General features: G+C 43.1%; 1 protein-coding gene across 1 annotated transcript in view; it reads right to left on the bottom strand.

Moving 5' to 3' along the window:
* The window catches only part of LOC138588914 (thrombospondin type-1 domain-containing protein 4-like), a 54910-nt gene that overhangs the window by 4781 nt on the left and 27854 nt on the right, over positions 1-22275 (bottom strand). Inside the window, exons 8-13 of the mRNA XM_069659204.1 lie at positions 5745-5949; positions 3404-3579; positions 1663-1759; positions 1264-1461; positions 914-1043; positions 362-566 (exon numbers count right to left, since the gene is read on the bottom strand). Coding sequence (XP_069515305.1) covers positions 362-566; positions 914-1043; positions 1264-1461; positions 1663-1759; positions 3404-3579; positions 5745-5949 — 1011 coding nt within the window. The remainder of the gene's footprint in view (positions 1-361; positions 567-913; positions 1044-1263; positions 1462-1662; positions 1760-3403; positions 3580-5744; positions 5950-22275) is intronic.

Genomic DNA, 22275 nt, shown 5'->3' on the forward strand with positions numbered 1-22275 from the left:
AGTAGAGCAGAGTGCACTCCTGTACCTATCCATATACTCTGCATTAATGCTCACTGCATTGACAGATGTTAGTTGGAGTAGTTTGATATTTTTGGAGATTTGCTTAAGTTGGCACAAAGACTGGAAGCAGGGGGAGACAGCTAGCCTGGCTCTGTGAGTCACCGTTATATCCTGTTTGTTAAAACTCTGATTTTATAGATTATAAAGATCTAGATTTGAGGAAGCAGGAACTTTTCCTTTAAATACAAGTTAATTAAATGTCAAAGAAAAGAAAGAAAATAAAAAAACTGTGATGATAATGATGTCAGGAAACATCATTTTCAGGACAGGTCGCAGTCACAATGTGACAGCTGCCACTCACAGCGGTCCAATCGGAGCGGATCTGCCACTCACTGCAGATCTTCAGCTGGCACGTACTGGTGATTTCAGGCTTCTCCAAGTGTCGACAGCGGCTCGTGTGGACGTTGAGGGTGCGGTTGGCGTAAATTTGGCGACACAGGACCTGCCGGTGCTGCATCCCCAGGCCGCAGGTCCTACTGCACTCTGACCACTCTCCAATATCCCAGCTGCTCAGGAGAGAAAGAGCTTGGTGTTAGGCAGTGCAAATATTTATGTATGTATATTATACTGAAATATTTACAGTGAATTCCCATTTCCTTTTTTTTTTAAAGATAATTTTTTTGGCTTTTGCCTTTAATTATTGGACAGCTGAAGATACATGCCTCCGTACATGGGGCGCCCGCTTCACCAACTGAGTCAAACCAGCGCCCCATTCCCATTTACTTTTTAACAACTTTAAAAAGTATATATTCATCAATACATGACAGTGTGGATAGACTCTCTTTCTGAGTGGAGAGTCTATGAAATGTAGTAGTGTGTAAAAGTGTGAGAACAGAGGGGTGTGGTCTCTCACAAGGCGGGGCAGGGCTGCAGGTTGCAGGCCTCTTCCTGAGGACTGGGTCTGCTGCTGCTGTCACACAGAGCGTCCGACACCTGGGCGTGGTTCAGCCGAGACACACAGTGAAAGATGGAGTATCTGAAGCCTAAAAACACACAAAGCAGAGTTAAATTAAGCAGTGAATCCAACCTCTAAATATAAGAAAATGTTCTGTCAAAATATATAATTGGATTTCTTCACGCTCAGTCTTTTATGAGTGTAGGAATGATCAGAAAATTGACCTTAATCACTTTGTTACATAATAACAAAGTTGGTTCTTATTCATTTGCAAACTTAAAGCCTATCATATAAACAGCGTGACTGACCTTTACCACAGGAAGCGCTGCACTCTGTAGTTCCAGCCAGTTTCCAGTTGTACTCTCTCACACGTCTGGGCGGCTGTACGACGGGAACCTGGTTGTCAGGGAGACGAGGAGGAAGCCTCCCCCCACCTGCTGGATTTAAGTTTTCCTGTTGTGTGTTGCTGTGGTGGTCGTATCCACCCTGTCCGTTCACAGTGTTGCCTAAGACATGGACACATGAGGTTAGACGCACTGAGAAACGTAACAATAGATCAGAGTCAATGCAGTGAATTGACGGGCAAAGAATAGATGTCTGATTGGTTGAATAGTTATATTTTGTGTTTTGTCTTAAACATATATTGACAAATGATGTAAAGATGTCATAATAAACAGCTGTAGGTGTATAAAGAGGGTCTTGTTTACCTTCATGTCTGTGGTTTGGCTGCTGAGGGCCGACTGGTGTCTCAGAGGGGAGGATGTATTCATAATGAACGCCAGGGTTAGGCTGCTGGAAGATCACCTGAGGCAGAGTAGATGAGACTCATAAAACAATACTCTTCATCTTTAGATATTTGAATATTTTGTTCTTCAAAAATATGGCATCTTCTCTAAAACGTTATCAAACGTTAATAAACCTTAAGTTCTCTGAAGGTCAAATCATAAACTGTTTTAAAGAAGTGGACTTAAGCCAGTGCCTTTAACCTGCATCTTTCTAACGGCCAGGAGGGGGCGACTCCACTGTTATAAAGAACTCTATATTGTAATAAAGCAGATGATAAAATGAGCCTCTTTCTCACTTCATTAAGTAACACTTTCTCAATGAGTTTATGGTCCTAATTGCTGGTTTCATATCTTTTTTTTACTGTTTCAGCTGCTGTGAGGAACTTTCAGCCCCCTGTGGACGAAGCTGTACCTCTTATCTCTTTGATGATTTTGCCCTGTACATGCTTAAAGTTATAATCTGAAACTTTTACATGTGAATAAATGTCACTATCTATCACCGAATGAGGTAACACAATGGTTATTGAGCCCACTGACAAAAGCCTTTGCATTTGCAGTATATAGTACGGACTGGGACATTCACTGAAAACATCAAAAGCAGTGCCAGTTAGTGACGCGTTTTCCATCAGCCAGCAGTGGTTGGTCTGCCAGAGAGGGTAGGCGGAGCTAAGCGGCTGCACTTCCGGTCTCTGCAAGTGCTGCGAGTAAACAGTAATCTACTATGGCTGAACAAACAAAGAAAAGATCGATGACTACAGATACAACTTCAAAAATAAGTGAAAATTCGATGCTCAGATGAAGTCAAACAGTCTACACATGAAAGTGAGGAAAATCAAGAGTTAGAAACATGACAAGGGGAGCCAGCCGTAGACGTCTGGTTAAATTGGGAAGAGTGCTCTTACAATTACCAATTTTCACCAGTGGGAGGTGCCTAAGAGCACAAAAATAGAAATCTTCTCGATTGTATCTTTAGATCCTGTGAGGAACTTTTGGTTTGTGTTGATTTTGGCGCCCCCTGTGGACAAAGCCGTACCTCTTACCTCTTTGCTGATTTTGTCCTGTACATGCTTAAGTGGTGGTTTTTAACATAAAAATCTCATCCTGCTTTCTTTAACAGTCATATGTGTCACTCAAGTTTTGCCCTGGAAGAGGTAAACTAAGGCAGCGTGCAGTTAACCACTTAGTCTGACACCTAACCCCAGCGGTTTCAGGCAATAAAAATAACTCTATAGAAATAATCAATCTTGTCGCTGATGTTCTGGTTTGCTTTTGAAGGTCATATAGAGGAATCAGAATTCATTTCAGTCTGTTTCATAACCAGCGGAAAACTCCTCACAGGAGCTTTAATTACACAAACTATTTAGAAAACAGTCGATAAAGCAGAGCGTGCTTGAGGGTGTGGCTCCCTGTGAAGTTGCAACCTGTCAACCAGGATAGAAACGTAAGCAATGCATATCCACCCTGTCGTTCAAACATGTTCCCGTCTGGGAGCAAAAAACCTAAGTCTAAATACCACACTCAAAGCCAATGTGTGACATCATGTTGGCTGCGTCCACTTCTTATATACAGTCGATGTGTCAAACTTTAGCTTGTTAGTAAGAATAAAATATAAGGACAGTCATGGCTGTAAGTATCTGGAAGTCCGAGTTGATGTCTTACTTACATAAACCTCCAGGATCTCATTTGTGGGCCCTTCAGCGAGAAAGGACTCCCCTGCAGTGCTCCGGATTTCATTGGGTCTCCGGTAGGTGAACATGGTCCCCCCTCCCTCATACATCCCTGGTCGGTCAATCGCCCAGTTTCCATTTATGATGGATCGCCCTGATCGGCTGCGGAGAGCTGGAAGAGACAGAGAGAACAACCACACAATCATTCCTGACAGCTCTGAGCTCACAAGGAAAAGGAAAATACTGCCACATCCTCTTTCATGTAATTATTGTTTCATGTAATACCAATTAGGCATTATAACAGCTGTATTAAAAGAATTAGCTCTGACACTGACTTTCTCCATCCAAAAAAGTACTTCTAACTAACAGACTTATACATGCTCTTTCAAAGTAAGGTCCTTTACAGACGTGACGATCTGTTTGTGCTGGCAAATCTCTCATGCAAATCCTGAAACACAATCTCCAAAGATGTTTTCCACCGATTTCATGGATTAAGTACAAGAGGCCATTAGAAAAGCATTAGAAGTGTAACATTAGACGGGGTTGTAAAAGAGTGTTTGGACAACTAAAAGCACATTAGCCACGCACAGTGAAGAACAGAGGCCTATTGAGGGAAAGTCCAGGACGTGGTGAGGATACAGAACTCGGCTCCTGCTGGATTCCTGCGCTTGTTTCTTGTGCACACATTTTGGAGAAAAATGTTACAGCCTGAAATGTTGTACCTTCCCAATCAATTAAAAAAGCATTTTAAGACGCTCCTGTTTATTAATTCCGTGCATAATTCAGTGAAGTTGTGTGTCTATAAATGGTCAGTTGAAATGATCCAAGTATTTCCTATTGAAAGGTACTGAATCCATCCTCAGTGTGTCTTGCTGTTTCTTCACAGAGTGCTGAAATTCCTCACCTTAATTAAAAAGGAAGGCGAGGCTTTAGGGGTAAGATCCTCTAATGAAAGCGTGTTTATGCACTTTCCTCCAGGGAAGAGACCATGTGGGGGGTGTCAGGGCCGTTACCCTCGTCTTCCAAACCTGCTGCTGAGCTGAGGCATGGCTCTCATTAAACAATGTCTGACATTCCAGCAGTCACTTCTGAAAATAACCCACCACTGTGTCCCACTGTTGCAACTCTATTAAGATGCCAATTATCTGTGCAGTGCGTTTCACTCAGAGGCTCCGGTGAAAGGCTGCAGCTCACTGCTGGGTGGTAACAGAGGCTGCACGCTGGAGAGAGCCTGAAAAAGTGGCAGCACCCCCTGGTTGATCTGGATTTTCAGACAAATCTAATTCATTAACGAGCAGCTGCTGGCTGCACAGCTGGAAGAAGCACAACTGTGCAGAGTGTCAACATATCAAATGATAACATTTTTTACATTTATCATTCAATTATTCCACCATTGCCTTCCATAAACCTTTTTTTTTACTGATGTCATATTTAGGTTGTATGAGATATCCCGATATAAGTTTGATGGAGATTCCAATTTCTTCTTCATGTGTTTTAAGCTGGAATGAAGGCAGAGCTTTGCAGCTGCAACTGATGACACTATAAACACAGATGGAAACTGAAACTCTCTATCTGCCAAGACGACGCTAAATTATCTACAAAAGGACACAAGTTCTCTAGGAAACACAGCAAAGCCTCAAATCAAAACAATATTTAAAGCTGCAACATAATCATTTTAAGACATTTCTGACTGCTTAAAGGGAGGGTATTATGCTAATTTCAAGCTTCATATTTCACCGTGATACCTGTGGAGTAGCTTAGCATAATTTACAGTTAAAATAACTCCTCATTGTTCTCACACTGGTGCTCTGTGCAGGCCCTCGTACAGCCTCTGCCTGAAACGACTCAGTCAGCTCTGTCCCTTTAAGAAACCCCGCCCCTGCAAGACCACTTCCTTCTGATTGGCCAGCTCTCTGTAGAATTGTGTGAAACCTGGCGTTCACCGCAGCCTGCAGACTGAGCTGAGAAGCCTGGGGATTACTCCAACATACTTTTACCTACAGATTTGAAACACCCACGTTTAGAATGAACATCCAACATTGTAACATTATATGTCCTAAAATGTGAAACAGCATAACACCCCCTCTTTCAACCTTTTAAAACAAAGGACAAAAAACGGTAGCTACCAACAGAGTATTTTTAGTATGATTTTTACACACTTGCATGCTGCTTAGAAACTATCTGTTGGATGAGCAGAGTACCGACATCTTAAGTGACCCAGATGTAAAACAGAAGCTAGCATAGAAACCATTAAACCAGTCCAGGGTGAGAAGACAATAAGCTCAGGTTTCTCTGTTATAAAACTACAAACATGTCTGCAAACACCTGTTTTCCCACCTAGGTAGTTCCTGCTCTTCACCATCTCCGTGACGTTGATCTTGGTGGCTCCCTTTGGGATCTCTACTATCTTGTGGTAGCCGATCTTGGTTAAACTGTGTTTAAACAGTCCAGAGACCAGCCTGCAGGTTGAGTTGTCGCCTCCACACACGCCGCACTTGTCCATCACCTTTCCCGATCCAAGATACTCATCGCAGCCTAGACTCTGTGGACAGAGAAGAAAAAACATCTTTAAATGAAGAGGTACTGAGTGACGCGCTGCAGAGTGAGAGCTGTAGCTGAAATATCAGTGTGCGCTAAAAGGGTTCAATAAAATAGATGTTTAAAGGGCCAGTTCGGCGATTTTCAACCTCAGTCCTATCATGCTATTATGGGGAGCTAATGCCATTATGGTAGGAAAAAAATGTAATTTGGCTCTGTGCCTTTAGAGGACTATCCGCTTCTCCAATGGGCCCTGGAAAACCTCCACCAGACTACGTAAAACGCGTCATCTGGTGGCCAGGGAGCTTGCTAAGCTCCGATGTCATGTCTCGTTCAAAATCATCAGGTTTGAAAAAAGATAAGATAATGAGATTTTTTAGACGATCCACCAGTATATTCTCGTCGTATTTCGGGTTCTGTGCTGCTCTGAGCCATCGCCTGCAGCGATCAATGTCCTTGACTGGAAAACGGTAGTATTTCACTCCAGCATCTCTTGCTGGGCCGTTCCTGTCAGAGGGAGGGGCGCAGTGCACGCTGGGTGTTGTAGGAATGTAGAAATGTAGAACTGGCGAAACTATGAGCTGTTTGTACAACTTTCTCCACAGATATGGCGCCAATTTCTAATATTATTGCTTCTATCGATTACAGAGAACACCTGCTTTGACTGACAGTGGCTTTTTCAGGGGAGAGTTGCTCCTTTAAGATGAACTGGATGTGTGCATGTATATAAACTGTCTCTGGGCAAATAAAAAAAGCCAATTAGGCCAAAAATATTATATTTACAAAGCTGCAACAAGTTGAACCTGTAAACTCTATAAAGGGATCTTGTTGCTTTCAAGAAGCTTTCAGTCTTTGAACTGAATTTCCTTCCTAAATTCTCTCGGGTGTGACTTTTCTGTGCCACCCTGGTGGTAACGAATTACAGGAAACCTGGGCACAGTAAAAATAGAACAGTTAACATCAGCAGTCCATAAATTCACTCAAAGCAGCAGTAAAAGTAACTCGCTGCGCAAACAGGTGGTGGAGCAGCCAGAACTGGTCCCGGTGAGGTACCGTACACGTAAACATACTGGTCTGTGGTTATTGCAGTGCCAGGGTCAGTCCAAACCACAGCTGCCAATAAGGAGCCAACAGATTGCACATCATAGGAGGGGGGATCTTTCTGGGATTGGACAGCAGCCAATCTCCTGGCCTTCCAGTCAGTTTGCAGCTCCCGGTTGGCCCCCATGTGGATCCCCTGACTGAAGCTGACATACTCCTCCTGCTCTGTCTTGTAATGCAAACATGTTTCCCACTGAGCAAATGCATGAACTCCGGAGGTGTAAAACCAAACTCTTAAGATAAATCACAGTAACACATCAACAGTAAGTGTATTATACGTCAATAAATTGTGTTCATCTCCATGGGCAGGCCGTACCTGCAGCTGACTTACACTTCTAAGAAAGGGATAGAGGACGGTATAGCAGGATGGATGGATGGATGGAAAAGCACTGGAGTTGAACTCTAGAGGAGAGTCTGGCTCTCAGCAGCTCATTCAGTCCAGGGCCAAAACACCACCTGGGCCAAAACAAACATGAAGTGCCTCCTTCCACACAGGAAATAAGTGATGAGAGGAAAGAGCAGCAAACTATAGGAGTGCTGAAAAAAATCATAAAACTGCAGAATGCTTCTGTGGTCAGCGAGGAATAGTGTTGCAGGGCAGCATGGGGCTGCATGAAGCCGGGATAAAAAACGTTACACGCTAACACTCAGGATCTCACTTTACAGATCAGCGAACACTGAATCCTACTGAGAACGCTACACCACAGCAAACACAGGAGCTCATAATGCATACTAAAACACATATGCGATATTATGACAAGCCGCGATGAGTCCACCGTGGAAAACAAATAAAAACGCAAGCAAGGAGGAGTATTAATGACATGACTCGCAGAGAATATCTCCCCCACGTCTCCATTTTCACCATAAATCCCTTCAAACTAAAACAACACCATTATACGGCAAGGCAGCAGAAAGGGAAAAATGTTCCTCTCATAAAACAGACGCTGACATGGTGAGAGGTTATCTGTGGACGTTTGGCATGGGAAAATGTCGGAATATAAACATATTAATGCAGGAGGGGAGAGAAAGCAGTGAAATTTATTGAATAGTCAATGAAATATTGTATTACTGTGGATGTGAAAACACACTCGGTTCTCCTTCTTCAGACACAGGAAAGAGCAAAGAGGTTTTTACGCCTACATCGCAGGCAGCATTAGAGAGTTAAGGGACTGTTTGATATCGAGTGATTTGGACAGTTGCACCATTAAATTCACAAACCTGTCAAGACAAACTTTTCAGCCTCTCAGCAGCACGCTGCACTAACATCCTAATCTGCTCCTGAATAATCCCACAAACTGTCACATCTGCCCTCCAGGCTGACTGTGACAGAGGCGACCTTAACTGTGACCCCATCCGACGGAGGTGCCTCTGGTGTGAGGACGCATGAAGCTCGGCCAAAGAGCTCAAAAGGAAATCTTTTTGTGGTTGTTAAAAGGCGAGTCAGCTTTGGCGTCTTGGACTAGTTTCTGGTGTGATTTTTTCACCTTGTCTCTGTGGGTGGCTCGTGCCGTCTGGTGAGGGGAATCACCCTGTTTTCATTGGAATTATGACAGGATTCTTAAAATGTGGCTTCATCTGGAAATGGTTACGAGTGTCAGGACGTTGGAATCGATTTCCAGTCAACCCGCGAACACCGAAAACAACATAATCTGAAAGTAAATCAGCGCAGCTGGGTTAGAGTCATCATGTTGCAGAGTTTTGGTAACAAACGGAACACAAACACAGCGAAAGGCGCCTGTCACAAGAGATTTCTTCTACTCGGAGAAAAACAAGACATGTAGAATTAGACACAGACGCCCTGAGAGGAGAGTTTCAGTCTCACGGGCTTACAGATCTGGGACGTCAGCAGCTTCAGACACTTTGCAGCTTTAATGGTAAAATACTGACAATAAACCGAGGTGAACGCTCTGATCCCACAGGGTGCTGACTCCAGTGTTGACTCACAGAGGTCAGCGTTGTGGTTTTTAGCCATCAGGTGAGCTGTGATTTGTAGGATAAATGTTGACACATCAAATAAGAGTGTTACATCCTACAATGAATAGAAAAAAAGTAATTTCAACTCAAATCTGGGGTCATGTGAATTTGAGGGCCTTAAAAATAGAAGGAAGTGGCTTCTACTTATTTCGCTTAGCCTCTTAAGTCTTTCACTTCCTCTGTGACGAGGCTTTTGGCATAGCTTCTACAAGTCTGAGGAAATGTTAGACTGAAAAATGAAACACAACCTTGTTTCCAAAAAAGTTGGGACGCTGTGTAAAATGTAAATAGAAACATAATGTAATGATTTGTAAAACATTAAAATCACATATTTAATTGAAAATAGCACAAAGACAACATATTGATGGTTGAAACGGAGACATTTCATCGGTTTTAGAAAAGTATATGTCCATTCTAAATTTTAAGCCAGCAACATGTTTAAAAAAAGTTGGGACAGTGGTAACACGAGACTGGAAAAGTTGTGAAATGCTAAAAGTAAACACTTGGTGGAACATCAAATAGACCAACAATTTAAGAATAATGTTGCTCAACATAAAATTGCAAAAAAAAACTTTGGATTTCGTCATCTTCAGTACATAATATCATAACAGATTCAGGGAATTCAGGATTCTGAAGAAATCTCTGTACACAAAGAGACAAGGCCAAAAAACCCACATTAGCTGGCCATGGTCATTGGGCCTCAGAAGGCATGCATCAAAAACAGATTCTGTAGTGGACATCACTGCAGGGGCTCAGTAACACTTCCAAAAACCATTGTCGGTGAACACAGTGCGTCGCCGCATCCACAAATGCAGGCTGAACTGCAAAGAGGAAACCGTATATAAACCAGATCCAGAAAGACCTCCGCCTTCTCTGGGCCCGAGCTCATTTAAAATGGGCCGAGGCGAAGTGGAAAACTGTCCGGTGATTCTGTTTGGAAATGGTGGACGTCGCATCCTCCGGACTAAAGAGGAGAGGGAACATCCAGCAAGCAAGCATCCGTGATTGAATGGGGGTGCATTGGTGCAAATAGCATGGGCAGTGTTGTCAACTCAGCGACTCTAGACGCTAGATTTAGCAACTTTTCAGACCCTCGTGGTAACTTATTTTCCAAAAAACGACTAGGGACAAATTTTGCATCATTTTCAGACCAGTGAAATATATTATGTTGTAATTCATTCCCATGTATGCTGCTCAGAGTAATCGCAGTTCACAGCTCCTCTGCCAACTCTCCTTTCCCCTCTTGTCCGATGCGCAGCAGCACTGGGGCAGTGGGCAGCATGTACTAACAAGCACTAAGCGCTATGCAAATGAGTATGTGATGACATCAACAAAACGCACAATTAGTGTACGACTTTTAGCGACTTTTGGAGCTAGTGCTAGCTACTTTAAGTGGAAAACAGCTGGCAACAGTGAGCATGGGTAACCTGCACATTTGTGAAGGCACCGTTAATGCTGAACAACATGTACAGGTTTTGCAGCAACATTATGCTGCCGAGTGGACAACGTCTCTGCACGTATTACAGCAGCATGGCTCTGCAGTAAAAGAGTCCGGGTGCTAAAGAGGCCTTTCTGCAGTCCGGACTTGTCACCCATTGAAAATGTTTGGCGCATTATGAAACACAAACAGAGAGCACGAACTGTTGAGCATCTGAAATCCTACACCAAGCAAGAATGAGAAAACATTCCACTTTCAAAATTACAGCAGCTGGTCCACAAAAAATCATGAAAATCATGAAAAAAAGAATTGAAATTATTACAAAAAAAGTCATGATTATGAGTCAAAGAAACAAGACAAAAGACAAACATCAGTTCATTCCTTAACCGTAAACATGTGTGAGGATATACAGTTGCACAGGCACTTCATGTCTTCCCGACAGCTCTGGCATAATGTTACAATCACAGTGCTTTAATCCACTGGGAGGCCTGGTTTGTGGCTTCACACTAGGAAAGCAAATATGAATAACAGCTAATACTCAGAATGATATCATGCTTGAAAATCACAGCAGTGGTAGACACAACACGCAGGCTTTCCCTCCTCTCTGGTAAATTAAGTTTGAGATGTGGTGGAAAAAGGCTCAGCTGGATACTGGTATGTCTCAGAGCCGAGGAGTGTGAAACTGTGTTTGTGTGCCTTACATGAACTCTGTTAGTTTGCAGAGGTTAAAATCGTTTGTGTGGTTTTGTCAGCCAGCATTAAAGTTTGTTCAGCAGGAGCAGTATCAGACATCGCAGCTCTCCTCTTACACCGGCCTGATTCACCAGTCGAGACGCGGTTCACTCTGTGACCGGGATGATGCTTTTATTTAGAAAGGTTATATAAAGCCTTATAAAGAGCTTTTAGGTGCTCAGATCACGTTACTAACAGGCTGATGAACAGCAGTGGTGCCTTTCTGAAGCAGGGATGCTGAAGAGACTGAACTTGAGACCTGAGTTATGGAATGATATAAATGTTTTTTAAGCACGACAAAGCATGTGTGAGAGCGAGAGAGCGTGGAAAGCGAAGGCACCTGTTTCTGTAGCTGTCAGCGGGTGTTTAGGATGCTCAGACAGAATAATCTGCAGCTGACACGAACATCAGGCCCAGCCTGACAGACTGACACCAGCAGATGCTTGTAGCTGAAGCACTGAGCTACACTGCATCCACAGCATCAGCAGCATCCGCATGGGGCCAGCTGCTTTGAGACACAGACAAACTCTACCCGTTAGAACAGACACACAGATCACAGATTGCAGTAGCCTTAACATGCATCTCTCTGTTACCTTTTTCTATCATCTCTGAAGCTTGTCCAGCTGTTTATAAGATGCATTTATCATCATCATTTTTATAGTTAAACATGACTGCTCAGGTTAAACGGTCACATGTCAAACAAACGTTTCAGACATCTTACAGACTAACAACACATCACAATATGTGTCTAAATGTTGGTTAAATACTGAAGTAAAATAGCCGAGACAATAATATGTAGTGACAATGGCTTTTATCCACATTGTAACCGCAGTAGCAAGGCAGTATGTCAACTACACACTGGGAACCAATCGGCTATCATCTGATGATGGAGGACAACGAGTTTTGGAGCTTTCAGTGTCGCCAGTGGTTATTTTTACATTGTCTACGGACCACGGAGCTATGGGAGAAGTTTGAGTGAAGAAACATGTATGAATTCTGATTGTTAGCTGCACTTACACCGATCAGCCATAACATAATGTGTAGGACCCACTTTGGCCACCAAAACAGCCCTGACCCGTCGAGGCATGGACTCCACTAGACCTCTGAAGGTGTGCTGAGGTATCTGGCACCAAGACGTGAGCAGCAGATCCTTTAAGTCCTGTAAGTTATGAGGTAGGTGGGGCCTCCACGGATCGGACTTGTTTGTCCAGCACATCCCACAGATGCTCGATTGGATTGAGATCTGGGGAATTTGAAGGCCGAGTCAACACCTTGATCTTGTTGTCGTGTTCCTCAAACCATTCCTGAGCCATGTTTGCGGTGTGGCAGGGTGCATTATCCAGCTGATGGCCACAGTTTTCCTTCTTTTGACCACTTTTGGTAGGTACTGTCCACTGCAGAACCGGGAACACCCAACACGAGCCATCACAATTTGACCCTTGTCAAAGTCGCTCACATCCTTACGCTTGCCTTTTTTTCCTGCTTCCAAAACATCAACTTCAAGGACGAATTGTTCACTTGCTGCCTGACATATCCCACCCACTGACAGGTGCTGTTGTAACTAGATAATACATGTTTTTCACTTCACCTGTCATAATGATATGGCTGATCGGTGTATATGCATATGAGATTAAATAGAAAAGCTAAACCGCTGTCAGAGGGCTGTTGACGGTACCATATTGCAACCAACACCAACAATCCTGCCCCTCGTCTAGAGATTCTGTATTCATATGCAGATCTCTGTTTGTACAGATGAGTTAACATATCATCTCTTTTAGCTCTATGTAGGCAAGTGACACGTATTTTCATCATAAGCGTTCTGGTTTCCATTTGTAGCCGGAGTAGTATCTTCCATTAGCAATGTCTGTATGCAGGGAAAAAGTCCATGTGGAAAACAAAAGGGGAGGAATGCATCGTCCATAATGCAATCCAGGAACCCATCAAGGGTCATCTGACAAAGACTTAGCTTTAATTCATCTTTACAAACAGATATCTGCAAACAATTGCAGCTAACAATCCATTCTTAGGCGTCGACTATCATCTCCAACTTCATTCTCACTTCTCAAGTTGTTAGTTGGACGGTAAACAACGCAGCGCAAGGAAAGTCCTTTCCCAGAAGTGTCCTTTATCGACAGAGGATAGCCGATGGGTTCTGAGACTGGTCAGTATAAAAATGTCATCCTGTTGACAGGCTTTGACAAGATAGCTCAACCCACATGCAAAGTTTGTGTGACTTGCTGCCTCTCTCCCGTGTCCAAAGCCGCCTGCTCACCAGAGGACCACACTTGAGGTTAATACACAGCTGTTTGTACCAAGGACAACCTAGACATTAAAGGGTTTTAACCTCAACAAAAACTAGATATTTCCCTCAGCTTTTGATAGCAGCCTAAGTTTCAAATGACAATCTCAGGCCTGACAGTTCTGCACAGAGCAACTCTTATGTGTACAAGCTGCCCATCCAAATGCAACAATGTAATGCAGGAGGTTATTATGAATAAAGGGATGTTTTCTTAGTCTGGAGACGGTGCAGCGTTTAAGCCCTCCCTGAGACTGAATCCACATGAATCCCACACTGGCTGAGGCTCTGATCCAAACCAAACCTGACCTGCGACTCGGAGGTTTTCCCCTCAGCTCGTGCTGACCGCAAAAGCAAAACACAAAAACAATACTGTGGGACATGGACTCTTTTCAAGTATGTTCTTGCTCTGTTCAAATTTACTCTCGCAATTAGACTTTAACAAAAACTAAGAAATAAGTCACCGTTACAAATTTGAAGATTGCCGACTCAGACAGAGTGCGTCCTCCAGACAGAGCCAGTGGGTCATTAGAGCAGCTCCTCACGGTAACCCTCTGGGAACACAGGCATGCTATGATCTATACTGCTACTGTAAAAATGTATCCCAGGTTGGAGGCCGTGCCGTATTTTAAACATATTTATGAGTGTGGGGTTAAAGGGGGGGGCTGTTTGGTGAGCACGTCAGGGATTTCTACAGCTATTAACACACAGAAAGGTTTTAATGTTCTTTGGCGAACGGCCAATAAAGTTATCATGTCATCATGTTGTCATCTGGAAATGCAATTAAGTCCCAGCTCGGCTTCCAGGTTGAGAATACAGAGGCAGCATCACACAATGACAAAGAATTTATGGTGGAAGTGACCTCACAACGAGACGCTGCGTCTGGAAACGACATTACTGAGATCTTACCAACAATGCAAAGACTAAAAACTCAAGTACGTTTATGATTAAGTAAAGACTTAAAATAAGTTTAGATTGGGAAGTACGATAACAACAGGATAATACATCCTCTCTCTTTCATTTAAAGTGCACATTGTGGTTGACACGGCAACCAGCATCTGCCTCCCACATGCTGGGATGCTGTGGATGTTGAACTGGGTTTAATGAGTGGGGGCAGGCGACGCTGCTTTTACTCCAGTCAGCACTTCAAACACATCTGTATCTGTGGAGGCTCATATGGAACTTTCTTACTAATAACCGGACTCAAACGCTGACTATACATCCTGTGGAGTCAAAAATATGAGAGAAATTTCCTCCTGGATTACACTGGATATGATTTAAAGCACATCCATTATGGTATTGATTTCCAAAATGTGGAAGGAATTGACATGCACTTAACCCCTCCCCAAATATTGATTACCCAATTATTGCTTAGCAACTGTAGCTAACATGGCTGGTTAGCTTAGTTAAGATTTTTCCACATGTTGAAGCGATGTGTGAAGCTTTAGATAGTCAGGATTTAAAGTGATTGGAGGCTAGTGTCTTTAAGCCATTCCAAAACCAAACCTACGATAAACAAACATGTAGGACTGGGTCCATCTACTCTGCTGTAAACTGCAACCACGGCTAACATCCCGCAGTAGCGACAGTTCTTTACTTCCCAGGCCTAGAGCACCTCAGTTACTACATTCGTTTATTTGGCTCCAGGTGATGTTAAGTGTATGTTGTAGTTTCGCCACTACAACAGACACTTTTGGGTATTTCCTATTTGGATGCTTAAAGAGTTTAGGGTTAGGCTAACCTTGCTAACTTTACCAGAGATTAGCAGAGGCAGAGTAAAGTCACAGTCTGATCTATGTGAATCATCAGCTGGTGAAGATGCAGACTTTTCCTGGTACATGCAGCTTGTTCTGGGAATCTTTTATCGCATCATCATGTTTCCATTAAGTGCATTTTAAGACCACATTTACAAGGTTTTTCATTAAAAACAAGTCAACTGGACACTGGAGACTGTTTTGTTTTAACAAACTCATGTTAGCTTAACTTGTAGGCCAGCTATAGCTGATGAATTCAATGGATGTACAAGGAGAAATGTAGTGAAGGACGCAGGACATCCATGTTGTTGGACCCAGAGAGCGAGTGGACTAGAGTTTCCTTTAACTCCGCCTCCCAGCCCCCATGGCTCTGATGACTTATCAGAGTAAGAAAAATTTAACTAATTTAGCTTAAAGTAATAATCTCTAAGATTTTTGTGAAAATAAATGTCTGCTAAGTCACTATCTGTCACTGAACGAGGTAACACAATGGTGATTGAGCCCACTGATGAAAGCCTTTGCATTTGCAGTATGGTATTATTATGGACTGGGTGTCTGTGGCGACATTTGCAGAAAAAATCACAAGCAGCGCCCAGTTAGTGACGCGTTTTCCATCACCCAGCAGTGATGTTGCGAGTAAACAGTAATCTACTATGGCTGAACAAACAAAGAAAAGATCGATGACTACAGATTCAACTTCAAAAATGAGTGAAAATCCAAAGAAAAAGAAACAAATTTGACGCTCAGATGAAGGCAAACAGTCTAAAAAGGAAAGCGACCGCCAGTCAGGAAAATCAAGAGTTACAACCGTGACAAAGGGAGCCAGCTGTAGACGTCTGGTTAAATTGGGAAGTGTCCACCCGCAATTACCGTTTATCATCATTAGGGGGCGCCAAGAGAACTAAACTGAAATCTGAAAGATTGTCTGTTTAAAATAAAAATTATCTGCTGATTAACAGTTGTCTCTTTGACAGTGTTAGTGACATCATGTGACAGACGAGCTTCAAAGTTGGGTGCTTTTACTGTGCGCTTTCTTAGCATTCTTTCTTAGCAACAGTTGCCATCGAAGCACGGAACATCGGCAGTTCACGCCTAGCAACAAGAGATCTGCTTTTGCCTACCTCTGCCTTCCAAGCGCTGATTGTTTCAACAACTATAAAGAAAAAAGAAGAAGCTTTTTTATTATAAACTCCATATGTACCATATCCTTACAGTGGTAAAAGTGTATAAAATATGTTAGTTATAAATTATTGTTGCTGCAATTTCTCATCAAAAAACATAACAGTGTGGTGGTTAGAGCTGTCGCCTCACAGCTAGAAGGTTCCTGGTTCAAATCCTGGCTCAGATGTAGGTAGCCTTATTGTGTGAAGTCTGCACGTTCTCCTCGTGCATGTGTGGGTTCCCTCCAGGTACTCCGGCTTCCTCCCACAGTCCAAAGACGGGCTCGTTAGGTTCATTGGTGACTTTAAATTGCCTGTAGGTGTGGGTGTGTGTTAAAGGTTGCCTGTCTCTATTTGTAAGCCCGTTGATTGACTGACGATCGGTCCAGGGTGTACCCCACCTCTTGCCCCCCTGCAACCCTTAAATGGATATCCAGTACAAATAATGCATTACAGCCTAACATAATGTTCAGTGGACCTTTCATCAAAATAATTATACATCCTTTTAATGCCAATGGCACCAAGAGAAACCAAATTTTTTGTGCATGGAAGAAGTGACCAACATCCTTAAAACCAGCAGTTATTCAGTTAGTCTCTTTCCGTCTTATTACACTTCTGGCTCCGTTATAACTGGAACAAAAACTAGAAGACTTAACGTGGTTTGTAACCACAAATAGCAACATAAGTTCTGGTGTTTTGGATAGTAATCACTCAGCTTTCCACTCTCCACAACAGAGCAGTTCATGAGATCATAGCAACATGTGTCAAACCAAAATGGGAACACAAACAAGCTCGGGTTATTTAGTTAACAAAGGAAGAGACGAGCCGAGGACAAAGAAAGTGCTGGTTGTGGTTTTTGCAACAAATTTACGAAATTGCATTAAATTGCAGTTTATACCTTCTTAATTGATAAATTGGAATATGTTCTTTTCTGTTTAAAGTTGCCGGACTAAAAGTTCAAATGAGGTTATAACATGTTCAGGATATCCTACAAGCTGCAAGCATTAGCGTTTGGAACCAGGTGGTGAAGAGAGATGCAGGCCTGAGTGGTGAGACCTTTGATCCCAACAGTAAAAAGAGGCCTCATGCACCCCACAAACTGCCCTCACAGCCCGGGGAGAAGGCCAGAGCGTCTTCGTTAAAGGCTCCCATGCTTGTAAAACTCTCCGAAATAGCACTGAGGACGGCCAATCTACAGCCATAAAGACGCATAGGGTTTCTCCTGACATCACCGCTCTGATTTGGATGCACTGGTTTGAGAACAGAATGACTCTGTCGGGCTTTAACACCGCAAGGTAGACGGTTTAATTCCCACCTGAAGATCTATAAAAATACATTGATGATAAAAGGAAACTTCCAACATTTTATTTTATGTTTAAGGTCAGTTCTAACTTCTGAGCTTTGTTTCAGCTCGCTCAAGAGCTCTAATTGACCCCAGTCTTAAGTACTCCTTTCTTTATGTCGACATACTGTATATTTAATTTCTTCTTTTTTCCTCTTGCAACATGTAAAATAGTAGTATTTCCTTATCCAGCATAAAAAGAAGGGTTGTTGCTCATTTTTGTCATCCTCAAGAAATGTGCAGACTCGTGGTGGAGAAGGGAAGGGCTTTCAATGCTATGAGTTTTATTCACGTACAGTAGGACCTGGGAGACTTCATGTAATGAAAAAGTGAATCCAATGTAAAAACAAAAACAAAATACCAGACAGACCTCTGAAGAAATACAGTATAACCCCAAGGTCTGAAATCAAAGTAGACATATATCAAAAGGTAACTGGGTCGTTCCTATACAAGGAGGTTTGTCTTCAGTCTGTAGTTGTTTGGACTGTGAGTTCTGTTCTGTCGTGTAGCTCTACCATGATGTCCATCAAAGAGTAACTCGACCTACACTGTGTGCATTGAAAAAACTGACAGCTATGTCGTATAAAGTCATATAAAACCGGCACAGACATCCTCGTCAAGACTCTGGCACTCCACAAGTTTGCATTTACAACCTCAGGCACCTCACAGCCGCCTCATCAATCATCAGCAAACACAGGTGAGCTAAAACTAGCCCAGCTGAGCCGCAGTCAGCGACTGGGCTAATTCAGGCTCCCTAATAGAGTTCCAAGTACATCTTTATAGTCCCAGGACAGTCCGGGCTCACCAAGCCTTCCACTAGGAGGGAAATCTAATCCCACAAGTACCCTGTGAATGTGCTGTGGAAAAATAAACCGCTCAGGGGCCAAGCAGAGCCCCAGTGAAAACAGCCATACTGTAAATACTAGCACTCAGTGGATGGACCGCAGGATTATGACGGTCCAAGTTATGGAGTGACACCGTCCAGTGCTGCCTGAGAGCACTATAAAGTTTATGGAAATGTGTACCAGGCTTACAAGCGTCTATATCTGTCAATTTAGATGTCTTAATTGGATCCACTCTCATCACCAAGTCTGATAAATACATTCTTCTTGCGCCATGCATGCAAACACTCTGCAAAGAGAGTCCAAAATAAACTAAGCAATGCATCCAACCCTTAAAGCATCAATGGGTTTCCTCTCTCCCTCCCAAGTTACCCCGGGACCAAACAGAGGTGCAGCAGGTCCTACCTGTGACCGCGGCTTCCCCTGCACACGCATGTGGAGGCAGACGAGCAGCAGCAGAGCCAGTCCTGACAGCATTCTCTCATGTGGCCACACAAATGTCCGACCAGTCACTCAGGCTTCAACACACACGAGTCCAGTAGTGGCTGCTCCCGTCAGCCTCGTCCTCGCCTCTGACGCTCAGAGAATGCCAAAAAAACTTCTCGCTACAGGGCTGATCTCTTAGAGCTCCCCTTGTAAACTGAGCTGGGGGAGGTGCAGCTGGGGGAGGTGAGGGGGCTTTTTTAGAGGAGGGAGAGTGAGAGGTAGAAAATGAATAGAAGGGAGAGAGAGGCGGGAGGGAGAGGAGGCAGAGAGGAGAGTGTTGTAGCTACTGCTGACAGTAAATTGGAAGCCAGAGAGGAAGTTTGGGGGAATATTTTCAATGTGACAGAAAAAGTAAGAGAGGAAGGAAATTCCTGTAGGGCTGAAATGAATGTGTAAGTAAAACCACTCTGGCTTAAATAGTGTGGAAGTAATTGGCAGGTGGGCATGCCGTCTTATGGAGATGCCAACAAATAGGAATCAAAGAAGTCTGCACTTGTGTTCTTAATAAAACAACAATAAAAAGGGAACAATGGCCAAAGAAAGCTCTCAAGACCATCCTGAGGTTGAAAAACTTCCAATGAAAAACACATTTTTGTAGTTTCTGCTCACTGAAAACATACAGACACAAAATGTTAAACACAATAAGATCCCTTTAGCCCCCTTCAAAAAACTAATTACAAGCCACGTTGCACCGCTTGAAGCACTACTGCTGCAGCCAAAACGACCCGACTCATCATATGGTTTTCCTATTGGGCCACCATTGTTTCCAAAACATTAAACCCTAATTCACCGGGACATACTGAGCGAAGGAGTACACTCTTCATCCTCGTATCTGACAGTCCTGTTTTTTTCTTCATAAAGTGATTTAGCCAGACTGAAGTCTTTGGGGACGCTGTGGCTGGACTGGTTTCTACACAAAGAGACGTTTGCAGTCACAGGGCTGGTAATAACGTAAGCTAATTGAAAACGTACCTGTTTTGAAGTGGCACGCAGAGACCACAACAGGCGGCTGCACAGTCTGCTGTGTGCGCTGAGAGGCTGCGTCTCAGATGTTTGAGCAGCAGGGCACACGCGGTGGGAAAACACGGGGAGGAGAGGGAGGAGGCGGATAGATGGACTGACAAGATGATACAAGATGAAAGAAATAATTTACTGGCGAGATTTCAAATCAAACATGGATCACACAAACTACACACGCGCTGTGATGTTCACATATTGTATTCTATGCTTAAGTATGCATGTATACCCAGAGCATACCTCCTTCTCTGAGTATCCTGTCGAGCTAGTCAGAGACACAGTGGCTGATGCAACCAATGAATGGAGGTGATGACATTGCAGTAGCTACATTTGATATCTGGGTATTGTCGGACAAACATATGACCAGAGTCACAAAAGTTGTTTGCCTAAAGGGTGAGGAATCTGAAGAAAACATGTAATCAAACTCTTACAAACCAATATTTGAGTCGTCATTTCACTTTTGATTATTCACGACAAAGTAAATTCAACTAAGGCTAAGCCCTAGTGAGGTTTAAGGTTCAGTATTTGTATATGTGTGGACTTTGGATGCCAGGGTTTGAACCTACGGTCTTCCGATAAGTGGATGATGTGCCCTATCTCATAAACCAAAGCTGCCCTAGATTAGTGTTTTAATACAAAAAATCACCAATTTATCTCACATTAAAGGGCCAGTTCACCGATTTTCAACCTCAGTCCTGTCATGTTATTATGGGGAACTAATGCCATTATGGTAGAAAAAAATGCAATTTCTCTCTGTGCCTTTTGAGGACGCTATCTGCTTCTCCAATGGGCCCTGGAAAACCTCCGCCAGACTACGTAAAACGCGTCATCTGGTGGAGGCCAGGGAGCTCGTTAAACTACACTTCCTCCAACTAGGACGCCCGCCTTTGATGTCATGTCTCGTTCAAAATCGTCAGGTTTGAAAAAAGATAAGATAATACGATTTTTCAGACGATCCACCGGTATATTCTCGCGTATTTTGGATACTGTACCGCTCTGAGCCATTGCCAGCAGCGATCAATGTCCTTGAAAACGATAGTATTTCACTCCAGCGTCTTCACTGGGCTGTTATTTTCAGAGGGAGGGGCCCAATGCACGCTGGGTGTTGGAGGAATGTAGAATGAGTGAAACCAAGAGCTGTTTGTACAACTTTCTCCACAGCTATGGCGCCAATTTCATATATGAATATATATGACAGTGAATTTTTCCAGGGGAGAACTGCTCCTTTAAGTTGGATATTGGAGCCAAAATGGGGTATTTATTTGTTTTGTTTTATTTCTTTCTCAGACACTTGGGCTGCACGATGGTGCAGTGGTTAGCACCATTGCCACACATCTAGAAAGTTTCTTGTTGGAGTCCTGTTTCGGACGTAGTCAGTCAGCGCTGTGATTGACTGCCGATCAGTACAGGGTGTACCCCGCCTCTCACCCAATGACAGCTGGGTCAGGCTCCAGCCTCCTGCAGTCCTGAACAGGAAAAGCGGCATAGATAATGGATGGCATAGACACTTATACAGATTGTTATTATTAGTCTGTAGTTCTGACACTGAACACAGGGTGGAGCCTGGATTTAGGTTGTGTATAAAGCCTCCAGGCTTCAGGTGATTGCAGCCAGGTGTGTAAATGTGGAGCCAAACCCTGTCAGCGAGCGTATCAGCATGTTACTGTGAGTTCATCCTGGGTTTACCAGCTTCTGATTTATTCTGGATTTAAAAGATTGGAACGTCATTGTATTGAATTTAAACTGTGATAAACTGATCCACGTATAAAGAGTGGAGGAACACATCGGACATTGTTTTGTTGCTTTGCTAGAACATGCACCCGGACCTTGCTCCAGTTCACCCCTCACGACCTATTTAAACAAATGCAGATTTATTGACGATACTCACTTCATTAGATATTACAGTTTACTTTACATTACAATATTTAAATAGAATCATGATTTAATTACTAGAGTTTGGTATAGTTTGGCCAACACAGCTTCAATACGCTATTAGCTAGAGATGAGTCAATTAGCAGGTGTCAGTGCTTATGTCATGATTAACAGAAAATTAAAAAGTATTTATTAGAATTGCATTTTAGCAACTTAGAAATTGCAAACTTTCAAATTGTGATTAATTGTTCAAACCTAAATGGCACTGAATGTCATTGATTAGCGTATTCTGTCCACACTTGCTCATACACAATTA

Source organism: Semicossyphus pulcher, unplaced genomic scaffold, assembly GCF_022749685.1.
Source record: "Semicossyphus pulcher isolate SPU_LCO1_2020_fin unplaced genomic scaffold, fSemPul1.0.p SCAF_1, whole genome shotgun sequence".
Classification (NCBI taxonomy): Eukaryota; Metazoa; Chordata; class Actinopteri; order Labriformes; family Labridae; genus Semicossyphus; species Semicossyphus pulcher.